Source organism: Sitophilus oryzae, unplaced genomic scaffold (assembly GCF_002938485.1).
Source record: "Sitophilus oryzae breed Bouriz unplaced genomic scaffold, Soryzae_2.0 scaffold_1745_pilon_pilon, whole genome shotgun sequence".
Lineage (NCBI taxonomy): Eukaryota > Metazoa > Arthropoda > Insecta > Coleoptera > Curculionidae > Sitophilus > Sitophilus oryzae.
In genome coordinates, this window is record NW_022146441.1 from 308,633 (window position 1) to 328,537 (window position 19,905).

Below are 19,905 nucleotides of genomic sequence, written 5' to 3' on the forward strand. Positions count from 1 at the left end.
AAATTATTTTATTACGATAAAAGATCAAAAAATATCATTAAAATATTAAATTTCCTATTTTCTTTCCTCCAAAAAGTTGAACCGAACAAATCGGAAGACAGCCAAAAAGAAACTTCCGATGAGAAACCCGTCGAAGATCCTTCCAAAAACTCCTCAGAACCCGACGACACCATAGAAAAAGCCTTCAAAGAGCTGATGGAAGAGACGTCCGTGCCGAAAATAGACGATATCGACAGCAAGTTGAAACCGGAGCAAAATTTTCATGATGCCAGCACCATAAAATTTCCTGACAAAGGTGGCACCGCCGCCACCACGTCCAAACAGCCCAAAAAGAAGTTTATTACGTCGTTCGACGCCTTTGAAGCTGGCTTCCGCAAACTGGAAGCTGAAAACCACCGGAAAAAGACGGATATTCCTGAAAATTCGCTTCAAGTAACTGAGGAAAAGGTTGAAAAACAGGATAGAAGAAAATCTAGGGGCAGGGAAGATGTAACAAGTGAGAAGAAGCTCGAAAACCGAAGAAGCAAAGAGGAATCTAAACATTTCGCTGTTGAAGAACCAAAAGAAATCTTCGATTTCGACGGGGAAGAGCCCAACATCAAGCTGATGCAGACCCAGATTGAAGAAAAGTCCGCAGATAACCTTAGAAGCAGGAAATCAAGGAACAAAAAGCATGTTGAAGAATCACGGTCTTCTCCAAAAACTGAAGAAACGTTGGAGAATAACACATCTTTGATTCCTGAAGATACTACCAAAGGAAGAAGAAAAAGTAGATGGAGTACACAGCAAAAAAGGCCGTCGGAGCAGGCTGCTTTCGATGGGCCAGTCACCGCGGAGATATCTATCGAAAATTTAAGAAATTCGGTCAGCCAAAAGCTGGAATCCAGGCCGGTTGAAGTTAGGGCCAGAACGAGTCGCGGTAAGAAAGAACCGAAAGAAAAAACAGTTGTGGATAAGCAAAAGATCAAAGACGAAGAACAAACAATTTTAGATGAAGAGCCTCAAGTTCAAAAGGAAGATCTTCAGAAAGATGACGCTCCTGTTGAAAATAACCAAGAACCAGAAAAAATCGACGAGAAAACAGATACTGGTCTTGAAATCGAAGAAAATAAATCTGAGTTTGTTCCAGAACCTGTAAAAAGCGAGGAGGTTCATGTAGCGCGCCGAGGAAGACCTAGAAAAAGTCACATATCGAAGAAAGAACTTGCTCCGGTCAATAATGAACACGCTCTCCCAATTGAAGATACCAATTCTGTTCCAGCCAAACCTGAAGTTGAACCAGAGTCAAAGGTTGATGACATTACTGATAAACCAACTCTTCCTGGTCCTGAAGCTCTTCCTGTCGACCTTCCGGCAACCGAAAGTTCAGAAATTGTTACTGAACCCCAAGAAACCATTGTTGAGGAAGCCCAAGAACTTGATCAGCAATTAAAAGTTAGAAGAGGAAGATCGAAGAAGAGAGACAGTACTTTTAGGCCTGAAACTGAAGATGCTGTACCTTTAGAAACGCCAGTCGCTCTCGAGGAAGCTCTGATAGAACAGGAAATTGTTCCTGTTGAACCACAATCAACTGAAATAGTCCCAACAGTTGAGGAAAACTTAGAAATCGTTGCTGAATCCCAAGAATCAGTAAAGGAAGTCCAAGAACCTGAGCAGCAAAAGATTAAAGGTAAGAGAGGAAGACCGAGGAAGAGAGACAGCATTCCTAAGTCTGGAACTGATGATACTGTATCATTAGAAATACCAATAGCTGTTGAAGAAGCTCAAGAAGAAATACAAGCTGTTCCCGTTGAATCCCCCTCAACAGATATTGTACCATCACAGCAAGAAATCTCGGAAAACGTTGTTGAACATCAAGAACCCGTTGAAGTAGTTCTAGAAGCTGAACATCAAAAGATTAAAGGTAAGAGAGGGAGATCTAAGAAAAGAGAGAGCACTTCTAAACCTGAATCTGATGATACTGTACTATTAGAAACGCCAGTACCTCTTGAAGAAGCTCTAGAAAAAACAGAGGCTGAAAAAACAAAAATTATTCTTGAAACACAGCAAGAGATCTCGGAAAACATTGTTGAACTTCATGAACCCGTTGAAGTGGTTCAAGAAGCTGAACATCAAAAGATTAAAGGTAAGAGAGGGAGATCTAAGAAAAGAGAGAGCACTTCTAAACCTGAATCTGATGATACTGTACTATTAGAAACGCCAGTACCTCTTGAAGAAGCTCTAGAAAAAACAGAGGCTGAAAAAACAAAAATTATTCTTGAAACACAGCAAGAGATCTCGGAAAACATTGTTGAACTTCATGAACCCGTTGAAGTGGTTCAAGAAGCTGAACATCAAAAGATTAAAGGTAAGAGAGGGAGATCTAAGAAAAGAGAGAGCACTTCTAAACCTGAATCTGATGATACTGTACTATTAGAAACGCCAGTACCTCTTGAAGAAGCTCTAGGAAAAACAGAGGCTGAAAAAACAAAAATTATTCTTGAAACACAGCAAGAGATCTCGGAAAACATTGTTGAACTTCATGAACCCGTTGAAGTGGTTCAAGAAGCTGAACAGCAAAAGATTAAAGGTAAGAGAGGAAGACCTAGGAAAAGAGAGAGCATTTTTAGGCGTGAAATTGACGATACTGTACTGTTAGAAACGCCAGTAGCTGTTGAAGAAGCTCTAGCAGAAACAGAGGCTGTTCCTGTTGAGACCCCATCAACAGAAATTGTTCAAACACAGCAAGAAATCGCGGAAAACATTGTTGAACTTCAAGAACCTGTTGAAGTTGTTCAAGAAGCTGAACAGCAAAAAATTAAAGGTAAGAGGAGAAGACCTAGGAAGAGAGACAGCACTCCTAAGTTTGAAACTGATGATTCTGTAATATTAGAAACGCCAGTAGCTCTTGAAGAAGTTCTAGAAAAAACCGAACCTGTTCCTGTCGACCCCCCATCAACAGAAATTCCAGAAACACAGCAAGTGATCTCGGAAAACATTGTTGAACTTCAAGAACCTGTTGAAGTGGTTCAAGAAGCCGAACAGCAAAAGATTAAAGGTAAGAGAGGAAGACCTAGGAAGAGAGACAGCACTCCTAAGCTTGAAACTGATGATACTGTACTGTTAGAAACGCCAGTAGCTCTTGAAGAAACTGTAGAAGAAACAGAAGCTGTTCCTTTTGAACCCCCATCAACAGAAACTGTTCAAACTCAGCAAGAAATCGCGGAAAGCATTGTTCAACTTCAAGAACCCGTTGAAGCTGTTCAAGAAGCTGAACAGCAAAAAATTAAAGGTAAGAGAGGAAGACCTAGGAAGAGAGACAGCACTCCTAAGCTCGAAACCGATGATACGCCAGTAGCTGTTGAAGAAGCTCTAGAAGAAATAGAAACTGTTCCTGTTGAACACCCATCAACAGGAATTGTTCAGACACAGCAAGAAATCTCTGAAAATATTGTTGAACTTCCAGAACCCATTGAAGTGGTTCAAGAAGCCGAACATCAAAAGATTAAAGGCAAGAGAGGGAGACCTAAGAGGAGAGACAGCACTCTTAAGCCTGAAAATGAAGATACTGTACCATTTGAAACACCAGAAGTTGTTGGGGAAGCTCTGGTAGAACAAGAAGCTATTAATATTGAACCAGTATCAACAGAAATTATTGAAACACAGCAAGAAATCTCTGAGAATGTTGTTGAGTTTCAAGAACCTGTTGAAGTGGTTCAAGAAGCTGAACAGCAAAAGATTAGAGCTAGAGGGAGAAGGTCTAAGAAAAGAGACAGCACCTCTAAGTCTGAACCTGAAGATACAGTACCTTTAGAAATACCACCAGCTGTGAATGAAGATTCTGTAAAAGAACAAAACGAAGAAATTAAAGAAATTGATGCTGTAATTTCTTCTGATGAGGTTGTTAAAGATATCATTGAAACGCCTGCCTCTATACCTGAACTGAATCTTCCTCAAGACGAAATTGTTATACCGCCAGAACCTGAGGTTATTGAAGAAGTAGTTCACGAAACCAGGTCTGAAGATGCTAAAGAAAGTGATATTTCTTCAGATAACGAAGGTGCTTTGAGTATAGACGAAAAACCTGAAGAAGTCAAACCTAAAAAAGGTAGAGGGAGACGCAGGAAGCACTCTCTAATCGACAATCAAGAAGAAAACGATGTTCAATCGAAGAGCGTGCCTCCAAAGAAGAACAGGTGGAGCAGAAGAACTAGTCAAGATATTAAAGATACGCCTGTTGCTATACCTGAGCCCGATCTTCCTCAAGAAGAGGTCGTTGTCCCATCAGAGCCTCAGGTTGTTGAAGAGGAAGTTATCGATACTAAAGAAAGTGATATTGTTTCTTCGGACAATGATGGCGCTTTGAGTATAGACGAAAGACCCAAGAAAGGTCGAGGAAGACCTAGAAAACATTCCCACATCGAGAACCAGGAAGAGCCCGAGGTTCAAACGAAGATCGTGCCTCCGAAAAAGAACAAATGGAGTAGGAGAAGCAGTCAGAACAAGAACGACGTTTATCACAGTGAAGAAACGGAGATGATTGGGGAAGAAACTATTGAAAATAGATTGGAAAAGATGAACGAAGAGAGGAGTTTGGACGAGTTGATTCTTCCTTTGAAGAAATCGAAAAGGGTTAATGACATGACAGCTTTGATGGAGGAAGAGACCAAAAAGAACTCTGTAGAATCTTTAGAAAAGGTTCCAGAAACGAATAATTCTTCGTCTGAAGATGTTATTGATGAAAAGAAACCAGAAGATAGTTCTTCAAAGATTACAGAAGCTAATGATATTTTCAAATGCGTTCCGCCAAAGAAGAAGAAGATTGAGCCTATTGATATACAGGACACTAAAGAGGAAGATACTATTCCTCAACCGCCCAAAAAGAAGATTCAGAAACTGTTTGAAACGGCTCAGGCTTTGGAGAAGAACGATATGCTGATGTCGCCTTTAGCAAAGAAGAAGAGCTTCCTATTCAACCAGGAAGAATACCAGCCAGAAGTTAAAACTTCTGAAGAAAACCATACTTCAACTGAATTATTACAGCCTGAAGCAATTGAAGTAGAAGTACCAAAGACCACCGAAGATCACGGAGAGAAATCTCAAACAGAAGAAGTGAGGAACGAAGTGGACGTAGACGAGTTCTTCAATTTGCCTAAGAAAAAAGAAGAGCAACCTGTCGTTGAAGAAGATAAGTCTGAAACTGTCAAAGATCTTGCAGAAGCAAAATCTGAAGAAAACATCTTGATCCCAGCTAATATACCTCTTCTACCTGAACCTGAGCTTGTTCCAATCGAAGGCACTCTCACCGTGATGTCTGAGAAGGATTTGGCAGATGCTCAGGTCGAAATCACGCCAGATAAAGTGATCAGTGAGAAAAAACCGATGACTTTGGGCACTTTCTCCATGGATTTCGATCAAGTACTGTCTCCGAAGAAGGAGGAGCTTCAGACAGCGCTGAAAGATAAAGATCCATTAAAGGCTAATGCTTACAAGCATAAATCAGAGCTGCTGGATATCTTGGAGGGTAATAATTCTGACTCTAGCAGCTCAGAAAGCAAGCTGAAACCGAACACTGTTGAGCAGCCAGTCAAAAAGAAACCGGTCCTGGGTAGTAGTATGTTTGATTTTGAAGATGCCATACCCTCTCAGATAGTGCTGGCTAGTAAGGCCACTGGTGACAATGTGATATTGGAGTCGCCCAAGTTGTTGGAGAGGTTATCTATGCCTGGCGAACAGCCGAAGGTAAGATTTGATTTGACTTTTTTTAAGTGTGTTTTTGAGTACATTTTTTTACAAAACTAATTTTTTTTAAAATTTAAATCTGTATGTTTTTTTTTGCTAGAAAATTAATATACAGAGTGACATCAAAATAGAGAAAAAGATTACGAAGCCAGTTGTGAATAAGAGTTCTAAGGCTGTGGTTACACCCAAACCTGGCCCAAAAATAATCATTAAGGCAGCTAAATCTTCGGTTAAGTCGGGAAGCAAGCCCATCATTTTATCTGAACAAATAATCAGGTACAGTATTTTTATTTATTAATATTAGCAAAAGTTTGACTTAAAAAAATATATACAGGCCGGCCAATACGACGCCCACACCTAAGGCTCCACCGCAAGGTGTTAAAAGACAGTTTGAAGATGTGGAGGACATAGAAACGGCCTTTGTTATACCAAAAATAGCTAGAAAATCGGTAGAAAAGGAGGTTATAGCAGTCACTCCTGAGAAAGGTCACAAAACGAAAGCGGCCACCTCCAAATCGAACGCCAAAGCGAAAATTTTGCAACAGACTATCAGAACGCCTAAAGGTTAGTATGACGGTTATTAGTTTTAGGTTTTTTATGTGAACATTTTCGGAAATGATTTGGACGTAAATCGGCTCGGTGTCGATAGATCTTAAAAGTTGACTGAATCGGTCAGAATGACTCAGAAACGATAAACAAAGAGCAGGGCTTTTCTAATACTTTAATTGGAAAATTCTGAAAAAATTTGACTCATTGTTGATAAATCTTAAAAATTTACTGAATCGGTCGATTGACTCAGAAACGATAATAAAATTCTGAAAAAATTGACTTATCGATAAATTAAAAAAAAATACTGGATCGACCAGTTGACTCAGAGAGGGACTAACTGACTGACTGACTCAGAGACAGACTAAAAGAGTTGTCGAATCGGCAGATTAACTCAGAAACGACAAACAAAAATAGGGGTTTCTAATACTTCAATCAACAAATCCTGAAAAAATCCACTCGGCGTCATTAAGTTTTAAAAATTTACTAAATTGACAGGTTGACTCAGAAACGACAAATAAAAAACGGTTTATTAATACTTTAATCAACAAATATTGAAAAAATTGACTCAATATATATATATATATATATATATATATATATATATATATATATATATATATATATATATATATATATATATATATATATATATATATATATATATATATATATATATATAAATCTTAAAAATTGACTGAACAGGTCAGTTGGCTCAGAAACAAAACAAAAAGCAGAGTTTTTCTAATACTTTTATCCAAAAAATCTGAAAAAATTGACTCATCGATAAATTTTAAAAATTTACTGAATCGACCAGTTTACTCAGAAACGACAAAGGAAAAAAAAACAGTTTTTCTAATACTTGAATAATCAGCATCGAATAATTCTGAAAAACTCGAATCGACAGATTGACTCAGAAACGACACACAAATACTTTATCGACAAATCCTGAAAAAATCGACTCAATGTCGATAAATTTAAAAAAAAATATTTATTCGACAGGTTGATTCAAAAACGACAAACAAAAAACGAGGTTTTTCTAATTGTTTAATCAACAAATCCACTCGGTGTCACTAAATTTTATTAAGTTACTGAATAGAAAAGTTGTCTCAGAAACGACAAATTTTTATTCAACAAATCCTGAAAAAATCTACTCAGTATATGTAAATAAATCTTAAAAAGTTACTGAATCGATATGATGACTCAGAAACGACAAAAATCAACAATATCAGAAACAACTTTTGAAAAAATCTACTCAATGTCGCAAAATCATAATAAGTTACCGAATCGACAGGTTGACTCAGAAACGAGGAATAAAAAACTTTTTTTTGATACTGTAATCAACAAATCCTGAAAAAAATCGACTCAATATAAATAAATCTTAAAAAGTTACTCTATCGATATGTTGACTCAGAAACGACAAATAAAAACAAGGTTTTCTATCTCAATATTTGCGTTATAGCTGTAGCCTGTAGGCTAAATAATTTTTGGTAATTTAGGGGAAATCATCCAACCACAACAAACATCAACCACCACCAACACAACAACAATCCAATCGACACCACTCGCCGACGACACGGTTTTCGACATTAATTCAATGCCTATTGTTCTTTCCGACGACCTGCTCACGCCAGAAAGCATCCAGAACATGCCGGTGGTACTTACCGAGCAAGTACAAGCGAAAGTACTGCCTGAGAAGCCGGCAACGCCATCTTTTATCAAGAAAGTCGTCACGAACGTCACACCGAAACAACAGGTAAGGTTTTTTAACTTTTGTGTGACATTGACAGATACTTCAATTATGTCTATGTGTTTAGATTATTTTCAAGACTACCCAGCCAGGTTCAGGCACGCCTCTGACAGGCAAACAAACTACCAAACCCAGGATTTTAAGCGGGTCTACTTCAGCTACCAAAATAACCAGACCCGCACCGACAGCTTTGCTAGCTACCGGTACTTCGATTGACGGAAAACCCACCAAATACGTCTTCGTACCATCCTCCATGACCTCGACTATACCTCAGGTTCTACGCGTTACATATTCTCAAAAAAATAAAATTAAAATGATTTTTTTTTAGGGTAAAACTATAAAAACGGTGGTGAGGAAACAGAGTGCTGTCCAGGCCAAGCAAAACGTCCAAGCTACTGAGTTGGTGGGTCAGCAGCAGCCGGTAGGTAACAAGATAATGATAGTGACGAATCAGCACGGTCAGCAACACAGGGTGGTGCTGACGCCTCAGCAGCAGAAGGTGCTGATGCATGCTCAGAGCGGTACCAAGGTATGTAATGTGTATGAATTGTAATAAAATTTACCCTGATGTGACGTGAAATACTCTCTTATTATAGCTAGATGAATCTGTGTGTATAGTTTTTTATATATGATCAAAGGTCTAAGTCTAATTTAAATACTGTTATGGATTCTGGAGGTCAATATTTTAATTTGTTACTCAGAAACGACAAACAAAAAAGCAGGAATTTTCTAATGCTTTATTTAACAAATCTTGAAAAAATGAACTCGCTGTCGATTAAGCTTGAAAAATAACGGAATTGATACGATGACTCAAAAATGACAATCAAAAAACCTTTTTTTTTCTAATACTTAAATCGACAAATCCTGAAAAAATAAACTCAGTTGCGATAAATTTAAAAAAGTTACTGAATCGACAAGTTGGCTCAGAAATGACAAACGAAAAACATGGTTTTTCTAACACTATCTAACAAATCCTGAAAAAATCGACTCAATGTCGATAAATCGTTAAAACTAAGTGAATCGACAGTTTGTCTCAGAAACGACAGACAAAAAACAGAGTTTTTCTAATATTTTAGTCAACTAATCTTGAAAATATCGTCTCAGTATCGTTATATTTTAAAAAGTGACTGAATTGACACGTTGGCTCAGAAACGACAAACAAAAAACCAACTACTTTAGTCAACAAATCCTGAAAAAATCGACTCAATGTCGGTAAATCGTAAAAAGTAACTGAATCGACAGCTTGACTCGGAAACGACAAACAAAAAACAGTGTTTCTAATATTTTAGTCAACAAATCTTGAAAAAATCGACACTACGTCGATAAATCTTAAAAAGTAACTGAATCGACAGCTTGACTCAGAAACGACAAACAAAAAACAGTGTTTCTAATATTTTAGTCAACAAATCCTGAAAAAATCGACACTACGTCGATAAATCTTAAAAAGTAACTGAATCGACAGCTTGACTCAGAAACGACTAACAAAAAACGGAGTTTTTCTAATATTTTAGTCAACTAATCCTGAAAATATCGACTCAGTGTCGTTATATTTTAAAAAGTGACTGAATCGATAGGTTGGCTCAGAAACGACAAACAAAAAAAACAACTACTTTAGTCAACAAATCTTTATAAGGTCGACTCTATGTTAATAAATCTTGAAAATTAGGTCGTCTCAGAACCGACAAACAAAAATCAGGGTTTTGCATACTCGGTGATATATATTTTAAATTTTTTATGATCTTTTTGCTGCTCACTGTATTATCTACATTTTTGAACGTTTTAAGGTCACAAAAACCATCATTAAAGGCGGCATACCGAAGAGCCTGGTGGATTCTCCAAGTTCTAGCGGAATTATCTCAAAACCGACAGTCTCAACTCCAAGTAAGTTTCATCTTCAATTCTCCCACCCCCATCAGGTTTTTCTCACCTTGTTTTTTGCAGGCGTATCTTCTTCGGCAGTCTTGAATCAAGGCCTGTTGATTCCTGTATCAAAATCCAGCAAAACCACCCCAGTGCAAGGGAAAAAAGTGGTGCAGAAGGGCAAGCCTCAGAAAACGATTCTGATCAAAAATCAGCTAGGTCAGACGGTGCGAAAAATTCAGGGAACTGACGATGCCGAGCTGGACAGACAGGTGGCTGAGCAGCTGGAAGCTATAAAGGCTAGCGCCAGGCAGCAGCAAGCTAACAAAACTCCGGAAATTTTGAATTTCACCAACAGGTAAGACGACTTGATGATATCGGATGATAAGACGACTTGATGATATGATAATTATTATCGATATAATAATTATCATAATAAGATTATAAAATACCCTAATTTCCTTTATTTAGACTGGCCGCTGCCCCTAAGCCGGCTCCTAGGCGAGCCTACATGAAGAAACCCGAGGTTATCGTGAAGAAACCGGTGCCGAAACCGCTGGAACCGGCCGTGCCGGCCCTGACGCCTATAACGCCTCCGCCGAAACCGGCGCCCGCTCCACAAACCGTTGCCAAACCGGCCGTCGCGCCGGAAAACCCGTCGGAAACGTTGCTGCAAGCGGCAACGGCGCCGAATCAGACGGACGTCAAAGCGGGTAAAGCGGCCGAAGTGGGAAAACCGGACAGGCCGCTGAATCAGCTGGTGATACAGGACGCTCTAGGGAATCAGACGACTATAACAGAAGGTCAAATACTAGGTAAGATATAATCTGTCCAACGACAAAATCCTTGACAGTGGTAGATGTGTCTGTCATTTTAATTTCAAGGTAGTTTATTTTATTTTGCAAAGAAATAAGTTGGTACAACTGGAACGCATAGCAGGAAATTAATATATTTAAAATTTGACTGCTAAGTGATTACTTCAAAATATTGTGAATAAAAAACTGTATAAAACTAAAAAAATGTAACTGAGTTATTTTATTAAAAAAAACGGTATGTGTTAATACAAAACAACAAAACACCACATACCATAAAAATACAAAAAATTATTTCTTACTTTCAAGCTTCAAAAAAATTCCCGCATTTATTATTTATTAATATAACTTATGTACAAATACAAATTTGTAATATTCCACAGGAATAAATAAAACAAACTATTTTATTAATAATAACACTTACCAAATTTTATACTTTAAAGGTTGATTAATTAACTTTAATCTTCATTTTTTTAAACCAGTACCTTTTGACATTATTTTTCTGCAGTACTAAAATCCATTATTTACCTATCGTGTGATGTCGATATTTTACAGCTACTCAGAGATGGTATACAAACTTTATTGATGGTAACTTTATTGGTGTATAACACTTTCTGCCTGGGCAGCGAATATTAACTATGAACGGTGCTCTGGGTCTACAGTTAATTTTCCCTCGATTTTTCCTCCACTTGACTTCAAAAGACACAAAACACGTAATAACACGAATCAAAATGCATCATCTTCCAAAACGCAGATATTTGACATAAGTTGACACAAAATTATAACCTATAATTTGGCAAGACTTTGACAAACGTCAAAAATCTAAAGGCGAGTTCATGCGCATCGGCGTCCGTTTGTCGTTCATCGTTCCGTCAAACCAATAAAATTGAAATATGATCTGTCATTTTTGAAATAAACCTATAAAACTGGTTAAAAACAATAAAGAGAGACGTGACTGATTTATATTTAAACCCATCCAGATTAATTTCACACATGATTCACAGAACTTTTTTTAGTAAAATAAATAGATTGGTATGGGACGTCATCTGCTTTTCTTCTGTCATCGTCTGTCGAAATCTTACCTGAGAGAAAAAAAACAGAATATAAGTTAAAAAACATATTTTTTTTTTATTTTTCAGCTCTACCAAGCGAAACTGTCGACGGCCAGCCCCAATCCTACATGCTGGTCACGCTGGACGAGACTGGCAACCTGACGCCCCTCAACAACGAAGCCCTCATGTCCCTGGACCCTAGTCTCGGCCTGGGGGGCGACATAAACAACGTAGTGCTGCAGGTGGACCAAGGCCAGGGCATAGTAGCCGCTGTCAAGCCGGCTGCGCCTACCGTCGAAGCTTCGGCCTCCTCCGTGGAGAAACCGAAGAAAGCCGAGGACAAGCCGAAGGTGGAACCGAAGAAGACCGCGGTGCAGGAAAGTGTAACGAAGGTTGCCGAACCTGTGTTGGAACAAGTGGCTAAGTTGCCGGAGGCTTCGTTGACGGGTGCGGTGAGCGAAGCTGTGCAACCGTCACCTGGTAAGTTGATTTAGTTGAGGTATTTTTATTTTTTACAGTAGAAAAAAGGTAAGAGGTATTATGGTAGTTTACACTGTTTTTTTACCACTGTTTTACACTACTATACTTTTTATCACATAATCAAGATCTACTCAAACTAATTTAAAAATATATGACGTTTTAGAAGCTGCTTTGGGTGGTCAACAATTGATAGTAACCGGAGACCCGGTAGCCACTCAGAAATTCCTGGAATCCCTCTCGGACGGAACCACGGATTTGGCAAATATTTTGGCCAGTGCGGAAGGGGGCAGTGTGATAATTCAAGCTGATGGGCAGCAGATTTTAATCAAAACCAACGCAGGCGCTGAAGCCCAAGCCCTGCTGGGACTTCCAGAAACAGATAATCCAGAGGTAATTATAAATAAATGCCTTTATTGTCAAAACATTTTACAATTTGTAGACAAAGGTAAAGTAAACAAACAAAAGAGAATACAAAACAAGTACACAAATTACATTGTCAGTCTTATTGTGTAAAATAAACGTTTATAAATGTTTACAATGTCAAAGAATAAAAAAAATCAAAATAAGATTCAAAAATATTTAGTAAGTTTATATAGTAAACGCCACGAATGTTTGGGAGTGATTCATCGCTTGATGAAGTTAGAATCGACACGCGCGCTATCATTTTTACATTAAAAACGTAAATTTTTACCGCAGACGTAGGTTTTTAAAGGCCCGGTCTAATAATTTGCCTGCGCTCCTCCTACTTATTCTAAAATGTTAGCGTGATTGACAAAGACGATACTATATCGCGTTTCTTTGATTGATTCGTTTTTGTGCGTCAGTTCATCGGTGTGCTTGTAGTGCGGCCAATGGGGCATTCCATTTTATATTTATAACCAAATATATGTTTTGACCTTTGAATAAGAAGACTAAGGAAGGAGCATAATGCTATCCATGTATTCATGCATGGTGGGCGGAAAAGGCACCATAAAAGCTCTCTAGGGTGGGGATCCTTGACAGTTCTGTTTGACGATTCATTTGACACATTTGAATTTGATTTGAAATTTTGTGGATTTGTCAGTCTTTACGGAGTTTATTTTATGTTATTTATTATTTATTCTACTACTGATAGTTGTATAAAGGTAGTAAATCTAGATGGAAATTGTGGCAGAACTTAAATTAACAGTGACACTATCGCGATTTATCGGAAAAGACTCTAAAATAGTTGGTTGTGTAGCGTGCGGTAGATCTCGGCAAAAATTGAGTGAAATAATGGAACAACTTTTCGCTAGTAAGTGACTATATAATATACATACGTGTAGTAAACTGATCATTTATGAAATTCACTTAAATTAACTAAATTATATATTTTTCTTGCATTTTAGCTTTTATTTATTACTTGTCAAAGATTAGATGTCAAAGAATTTAGATACGTTAATTTGACTTACCTGCTTCAGTAGCGTATCGGATGTTTGTGTTAATAAATACTTATTATAACTTATCTATTTTTATTACAATTATATATTTTTATAACAATTTTAATAACTACCAACATTTATTCACAACGTAAAATAAAACAACAAATTATTGAGTCTACCCCACGTCTACCCTACATCATAGTTTTACATTTTTTAAATAAAATTAGAACGACACTGATAAACCGGAATTTAAGTCGGACATTTTTGGTCCCCATCGCGCTCTACCTAAATTGTTTGATATGCTTCTTCCTTAGTCTTCTTATTCAAAGGTTTTGACAAGACTTTGACAGTTAAAACAACAAATTACAACAGATTATATATTGATTATTATATGACTTGAAATACCACGGCACTGGAATTAAGTTTTATGTGACCTTGAACAGATTAGTTCACATGGTAGCGACCGATGAATCACTCCCAAACATTCGTGGCGTTTACTATAGTAAATATAGTAATAGCAAAAATTAGACCAGTGTTTACAAGATCAAATTCCTTTATCAAAATATAAGTCATTTACGGCGTAGAAAGCCTTGTCTGGTAAATAAGAATTTCAATTGCGAAATGAAGAAAATGATGTTATGGATTTGATTTCAAATGGCAGGTGATTGTACATTTTTTTCGAGTTGTATAATATTGAACTTTTAACTAACTCTGAGCGTGGGGTAGGTAGATAAAGATCTTGCTCCGCGTTACTGAGTGGATAAGTCTGAGATGGCCTTTCTTGAGAAGCTGATATATGTTTACGTATTAGGCAAACGGATTCAAATATAAATAAGGAAGGAAGAGTCAATATTTTTAATTTTTTAAAAAAGTCCCGGCAATGAGTTCTACTGTTTAGTCCCAGTGAATATCGAACAGCTCTCTTCTGGAGCTTAAAAATGCGGTCAAATTGAGTCGCAACAACACGTACCCCAGAATGGAAGGGCATATCTGAGGTGCGACTCAAAAAGTGCATAATAAACAGTTCTAGCCACTGACAAGTTAAGTTCCTTAGAAACAAATCTTAATGCAAAACAGGCAGAGCTTAATTTTTTCGGCAAAGCTTCGAAATGCATTCTTATAATATATTTGTACGAGATTTGAATATAAATTATGATTTTCAGGGAGCTGGCAACCCTGTATTCGCCACCCACAAACCCAATCAGGACATTCTGGCAGCGGCCTTGGCCGATACCGACGTTTTCCAGCAACCCCAGTCGCCCGTGCGAACGTCGCCAATCAAGAGCCAGCTCAGTCCTGGAGGGGGCGGAGTCTCTACGCCCCTCTACCCGCCCATGCACGTCGGCAACGTGCTGGAAACGAGCTTGACGCTGGGCTCGCCCATAATGACGCCGCTGGAGGTGCCCAGTACCAACAGTAAGAAGATCGACGACGAATCGGAGATTTTGAACCAGGTGGGGTGAAAGTTTTGCGAAAGCATTAAAAACCTTTGTTATAGATATAGTATATAAACTTCGTGGATAAGTAAATCTGCTTCATTTTTGTTGAAGACACATCAGTGACACTCCACTATCTGATAATCTTTGTCTTTGACACTGAGTGACCAATCGTCTGTCTTTCTTTTGTATATATGTCATTTTTATGTCGTAAAATAAAAAATATAAACTGATATAAATATATAAATTAGAGAAAATAATTTTGTTATTCGGATATAAAAAAAGTCGATTTTTCAAGTAAAAAAATCGTATTTTTAAGCGGATTAATAACTTCTTTAAAACGCAGGTGGTTCCCAAAAACGTCGACCTGCCCATCACGATAACGGACCCGAACATATCGCAAACGGTCGCGCACCAACAGCAAAATGCCGCAGGGTTGATAGAATTGGCGCTGCCCATCCCTGAGAACGTGGTGGGCGCGAACGACATTAACAGTCCCACGTCGTACGGGTATGTCCTGCCTAGTTTGGACGAGGCCGTGGGAATGGTGGCGACGTCGCAGAAGGCCTTCGGCAGTAGCATGCCGTTGTTGACGGAGGACCTTGTCACGGAGGTAGGTGGAGTAAAATAACGTAGAAACTGTTTTTTACGTGTAAAAAATATTTTTTTCGCGTAGAAAAATAGTATTTACTTGTTAAAAATAGTCTTTTACTTATTAAAAATAGTTTTTTACATGTTAAAATAATTTTTTACTTGTTAAAATAGTTTTTTACTTGTTAAAATAATTTTTTACTTGTTAAAAATAGTTTTTACTTGTTAAAATAATTTTTTACTTGTTAACAATAGGGTTTTACTTGTTAAAAATAGTCTTTAATTTGTTAAAATATTCTTTTACTTGTTAAAAATATTCTTTTACTTGTTAAAAATATTCTTTTGTTAAAAATATTCTTTTGTTAAAAATATTTTTTACTTGTTAAAAATAGTTTTTGCTTGTTAAATATAGTGTTTTACTTGTTAAAAATAGTGTTTTACTTGTTAAAAATAGTATTTTACTATTTCAAAATTGATTATACTTATCAAAAATAGTTTTTTTGCTTGTTAAAAATAGTTTTTACTTGTTAAAAATAGTTTTTACTTGTTAAAAATAGTTTTTACATGTTAAAAATAGTTTTTAATTGTTATAAGTACTTTTTTTACTTGTTAAAAATACTTTTTACTGTTTAAAAAATATTTTACTTGTTAAAAATATTTTTTGCTTGTTAAAAATATTTTTGCTTGTTAAAAATATTTTTTGCTTATTAAAACATTTTTTGCTTGTTAAAAAATATTTTTGCTTGTTAAAAATAGTTTTGGTTTATTAAATATAGTCTTTTACCTGTAAAAAGTATTCTTTTACTTGTTAAAAATATTATTTTACTTGTAAAAAAAATTTTTTGCCTGTTAAAGATATTTTTACTGGTTAAACATATTTGTTACATGTTAAAAATATTTTTTACTTGATAAAAATAGTCTTTTACTTTTTAAAAATCGATTTTGCTTGTCAAAAATGGTTTTTACTTGTTAAAAATAGTTTTTCACTTAATAGTATTTTTTACTTGTTAAAAATAGTTTTTTGCTTTGTTAAAAATAGTTTTTTGCTTGTTAAAAATAGTTTTTTACTTGTTACAAATATTTTTTACTTGTTAAAAATAGTATTTTACTTGTTAAAATTTGATTTTACTTGTTAGAAATAGTTTTTTACTTGTAAGAGCATAGTTTTTATGGGTAAAATTTTTTTTAACTTATAAGCGTTACTTTTTCATTTACCCTTGTGTTTTTTTAGGGTGAAAGTAACGGTTCGATTGAGAAAGAGCCCTTGTTGATCGAAAAAGCTTTAGACAGTGATCAAAACACTTTCGATTCGTTGCCATTGTTACAAGAAACAGTAGAATCCACGAAAGATGACGTGGTAAAGCCCGGTTCTTTTGGATCTATCGGTTCTATGCCGATGTTGACAGACGACGTGGTGGAGGACAGTACGTCTAGCGTCGAATCGACTAAACCATCCAGGTAAGGAATATTATTGAAAATTGGACAGCCTGTACATTATGTAGGAAGTTTACCCTACCAAACTAACGTTGTTTCTGTCTATGTTTAGAGCGTCGCCGAAACACAGGGAGCGCGACATCGTCAACGAGGGCCTGTGCACCCTGGGGGGCGAAATGTGCAGCTCCCTGAGCGAGCCGCCGCCGGACATGTTCGACCTGGGCTCCCTCATGGCCACCCCGGCCCCCGCCAAAGAGGAGGAGGTCTCTAGCGACCGATCGTCGTCGTCCGTGCCCGAAGAGACCACGACCACGTCGATCTCCTCCCCCGGCAGCAGCGAAACGTCGGTCGGGGAAATACCGATTCAGCCGCCGATCGTGGCAACGTTGAACGACCTGAAGAGGCCGGGCGGGGATTCCCCCGACGAGGAACAGACGGAAAAAAGGTTAAAGTTTGACGAGGACTGTAAGTAAGGCTGTAAATAAGAATATTTTTGTAAATTTTTCTCGTTTTTTCTCATCTAAAGATTGTCGGACCGAAGAGCTTGTGTTTATCTTTAGTTTGTATCATAACATTGTTATTATTATGTACGTTTTTTGTACATATATCCTCTCTTTCCGGAAATGAGAGATTATATTAAATGCTTTTTTTTCTAGTAGTTCTACAGGAGCAATACGGATTTTTAAACAGTCAAATTTTTGTAGTTTTCTGAATAGGAATGTGAAAATAGATACATAAATGTCAAAGTTAAATAAAAATAAAACGCCCGATTTTTAACATTACAAAAAATAAGTGTACCTATCGACTGTTTAAATGTTCTGCTACAAAAAACACCTCCCTGTATATGTGCGTTGCTTGCTGTTTAAAAATGTTACTTATATATTGCATGTATATATAAAATAAGATCCTTTATTACATATCGCACTACATCAAAACGTTTATTTATCGAAAGACACTTTAAAAGGAGTTTTAGTTGATTCAGAGTGACAAAAAAAAGATTTTGTTTGGTGTATTAAAAAAAGAAAAAATCAAAATTATAAATATGTAATGTTTATTAAACAAAATTGAATTTTTATCAGTGAAAAAAGTTGTATAAAAATTGTTTCAATAAAATATCTATTTTCTAATTTAAAAACTTTTTTTTGTAAAACAGTTTACGATGTATTTTTTTTATTAAATATCCTTAGGTTAAAAGCAGCGTACATACGAATATCGATTATATATATTTTTCGATATTTATTTCCCTAGTCAAAAACACTGGCAGCAAAAAAAACGGCGTCGATTTACCTTAGAAGTGACCATCGACGACATTTTATGTGTAAAATTCATTCAACGACCGACCAGTCGTTACTAAGGTCACTCGACGCCGTTTTTATCGTATGCTGCTTTTTTGTTCGGAAACTGGCGTCATGTTGGTTTATAAAATGACTGCAACTATCATTTTCAAGCCAACTGTGACGCCGTTTCTTTTTACGATCATATTGTATTGTAAATTTCAAACAACTGTCAGTGTTTTATATATCTATAGTCTTTCCAGCAAGGGGACGCACGCTAGTGACAGCTGTCTTGTCATTTTTATTAGCAGGTAAATAGGATTTTCTGTCAAAAGCTAGAAAGCTTCCCTGACTCGTTGAAGAGACTTACTAGGAAATATTTATCGTATTAATACTAAATAATGTGATCTGTCATTTTCAAGTGGCCAATTTTTTGGCTTTTTTTATTCTTACTGGACTTGAAAGTGTCAGAACTGTCAGAAAAAAACTTGCGATGAAAATAAAATAATAGGTTCGTCATAATGTAGACGTTTACTTGGTAGATTTTTGTGTAATGGAAATATGTGTGACCATGAAAAACCCTTAGATTATTTTTTAAGGTTATTGGAACTACACACGCTGTTAGTGTTTAGTAAAATTTCAAATATAAGTTTATTAAAATAATATATTATTTATAATAAATCTTTAAAAAAATTGAATGACTTTTATTTCAACTCCTGCCTCTATGGAAAAGCACCATATAATAAATTCTATTAGTTAAACTATTTACTGTGTTTTATTTTCATTTTTAATACCCAGATTAAAAAAAAGAATTATTAAATACCTCTTAGATTTTGCTCCTAATACTTTACCTCCTCGCATTTATATATTCCCGATCAAAATCCAGCATTTTTAGATGTTTAAGAAAAGTTTGTCAATACGTAAATAAATTGATCAGAAAGTTTTAACTAAATGGTGAATGTAACCGCTTACTCCTGGTATCGAAAAATACCTCCTCGCACTCATATGTTCCTGAAATAAATTCAAGACTGTTCATTTTTAATAAAAGCTGCCAAAAATAATTGCCAACCTGGCAAATTTTGGAGTACCCGACCAACGAGTTAGAATGAGTTAGATTTTTTCGAAAAACGGCCATTACGGCCAAACTATAAGAGATATCGAGGAACGGAAGTCGGCAATCGATAGGGAATTCAATTCTCTATAAGGGTGCAAAATTAGGGGATGATCGGAGCAAAAAAAAATTTTTGGGGGAAAATAAAGGAAGGTTAACCCCTTACCTCATTTTTCGCCAAAAAATTTTTTCATCCCCGATCGCGCCCTCGTTTTGCGCCCTTATAGAGGGTTGAAATGCCTATCGAATGCCGTGTTCCGTTCCTCTCTATCCCTTATAGTTTCCGAGATATTAGGGGTTGAAGTTTGGAAACGAGGTCGAAGTGCTAGAGATAGCAGAAATATCGTTTAAAAATGCTTTATTTACGTGTAGTACTACATTTGCTCCTTACCTCTTCAAGCTCATGCGTTCCTGATAGAAACCGGCGATTTTTGACCA

The 19,905-nt window shown here is 36.6% G+C and overlaps 1 protein-coding gene across 2 annotated transcripts in view; it reads left to right on the top strand.

The window, feature by feature from the left end:
- The window catches only part of LOC115882013 (titin-like), a 29,369-nt gene extending 10,746 nt beyond the window's left edge, over positions 1 to 18,623 (top strand). Inside the window, exons 7-21 of one of the 2 annotated variants that reach the window (XM_030899824.1) lie at positions 77 to 5,721; positions 5,822 to 5,997; positions 6,056 to 6,285; positions 7,767 to 8,023; positions 8,085 to 8,291; positions 8,346 to 8,546; positions 9,802 to 9,898; positions 9,959 to 10,235; positions 10,349 to 10,692; positions 11,829 to 12,221; positions 12,385 to 12,611; positions 14,785 to 15,075; positions 15,404 to 15,670; positions 16,880 to 17,106; positions 17,195 to 18,623. In XM_030899824.1, coding sequence (XP_030755684.1) covers positions 77 to 5,721; positions 5,822 to 5,997; positions 6,056 to 6,285; positions 7,767 to 8,023; positions 8,085 to 8,291; positions 8,346 to 8,546; positions 9,802 to 9,898; positions 9,959 to 10,235; positions 10,349 to 10,692; positions 11,829 to 12,221; positions 12,385 to 12,611; positions 14,785 to 15,075; positions 15,404 to 15,670; positions 16,880 to 17,106; positions 17,195 to 17,555 — 9,200 coding nt within the window. In that variant the 3' untranslated portion in view covers positions 17,556 to 18,623. The remainder of the gene's footprint in view (positions 1 to 76; positions 5,722 to 5,821; positions 5,998 to 6,055; positions 6,286 to 7,766; positions 8,024 to 8,084; positions 8,292 to 8,345; positions 8,547 to 9,801; positions 9,899 to 9,958; positions 10,236 to 10,348; positions 10,693 to 11,828; positions 12,222 to 12,384; positions 12,612 to 14,784; positions 15,076 to 15,403; positions 15,671 to 16,879; positions 17,107 to 17,194) is intronic. The other variant, XM_030899825.1, reaches the window with a different exon arrangement.
- The last annotated feature ends 1,282 nt before the right edge of the window (positions 18,624 to 19,905 follow it).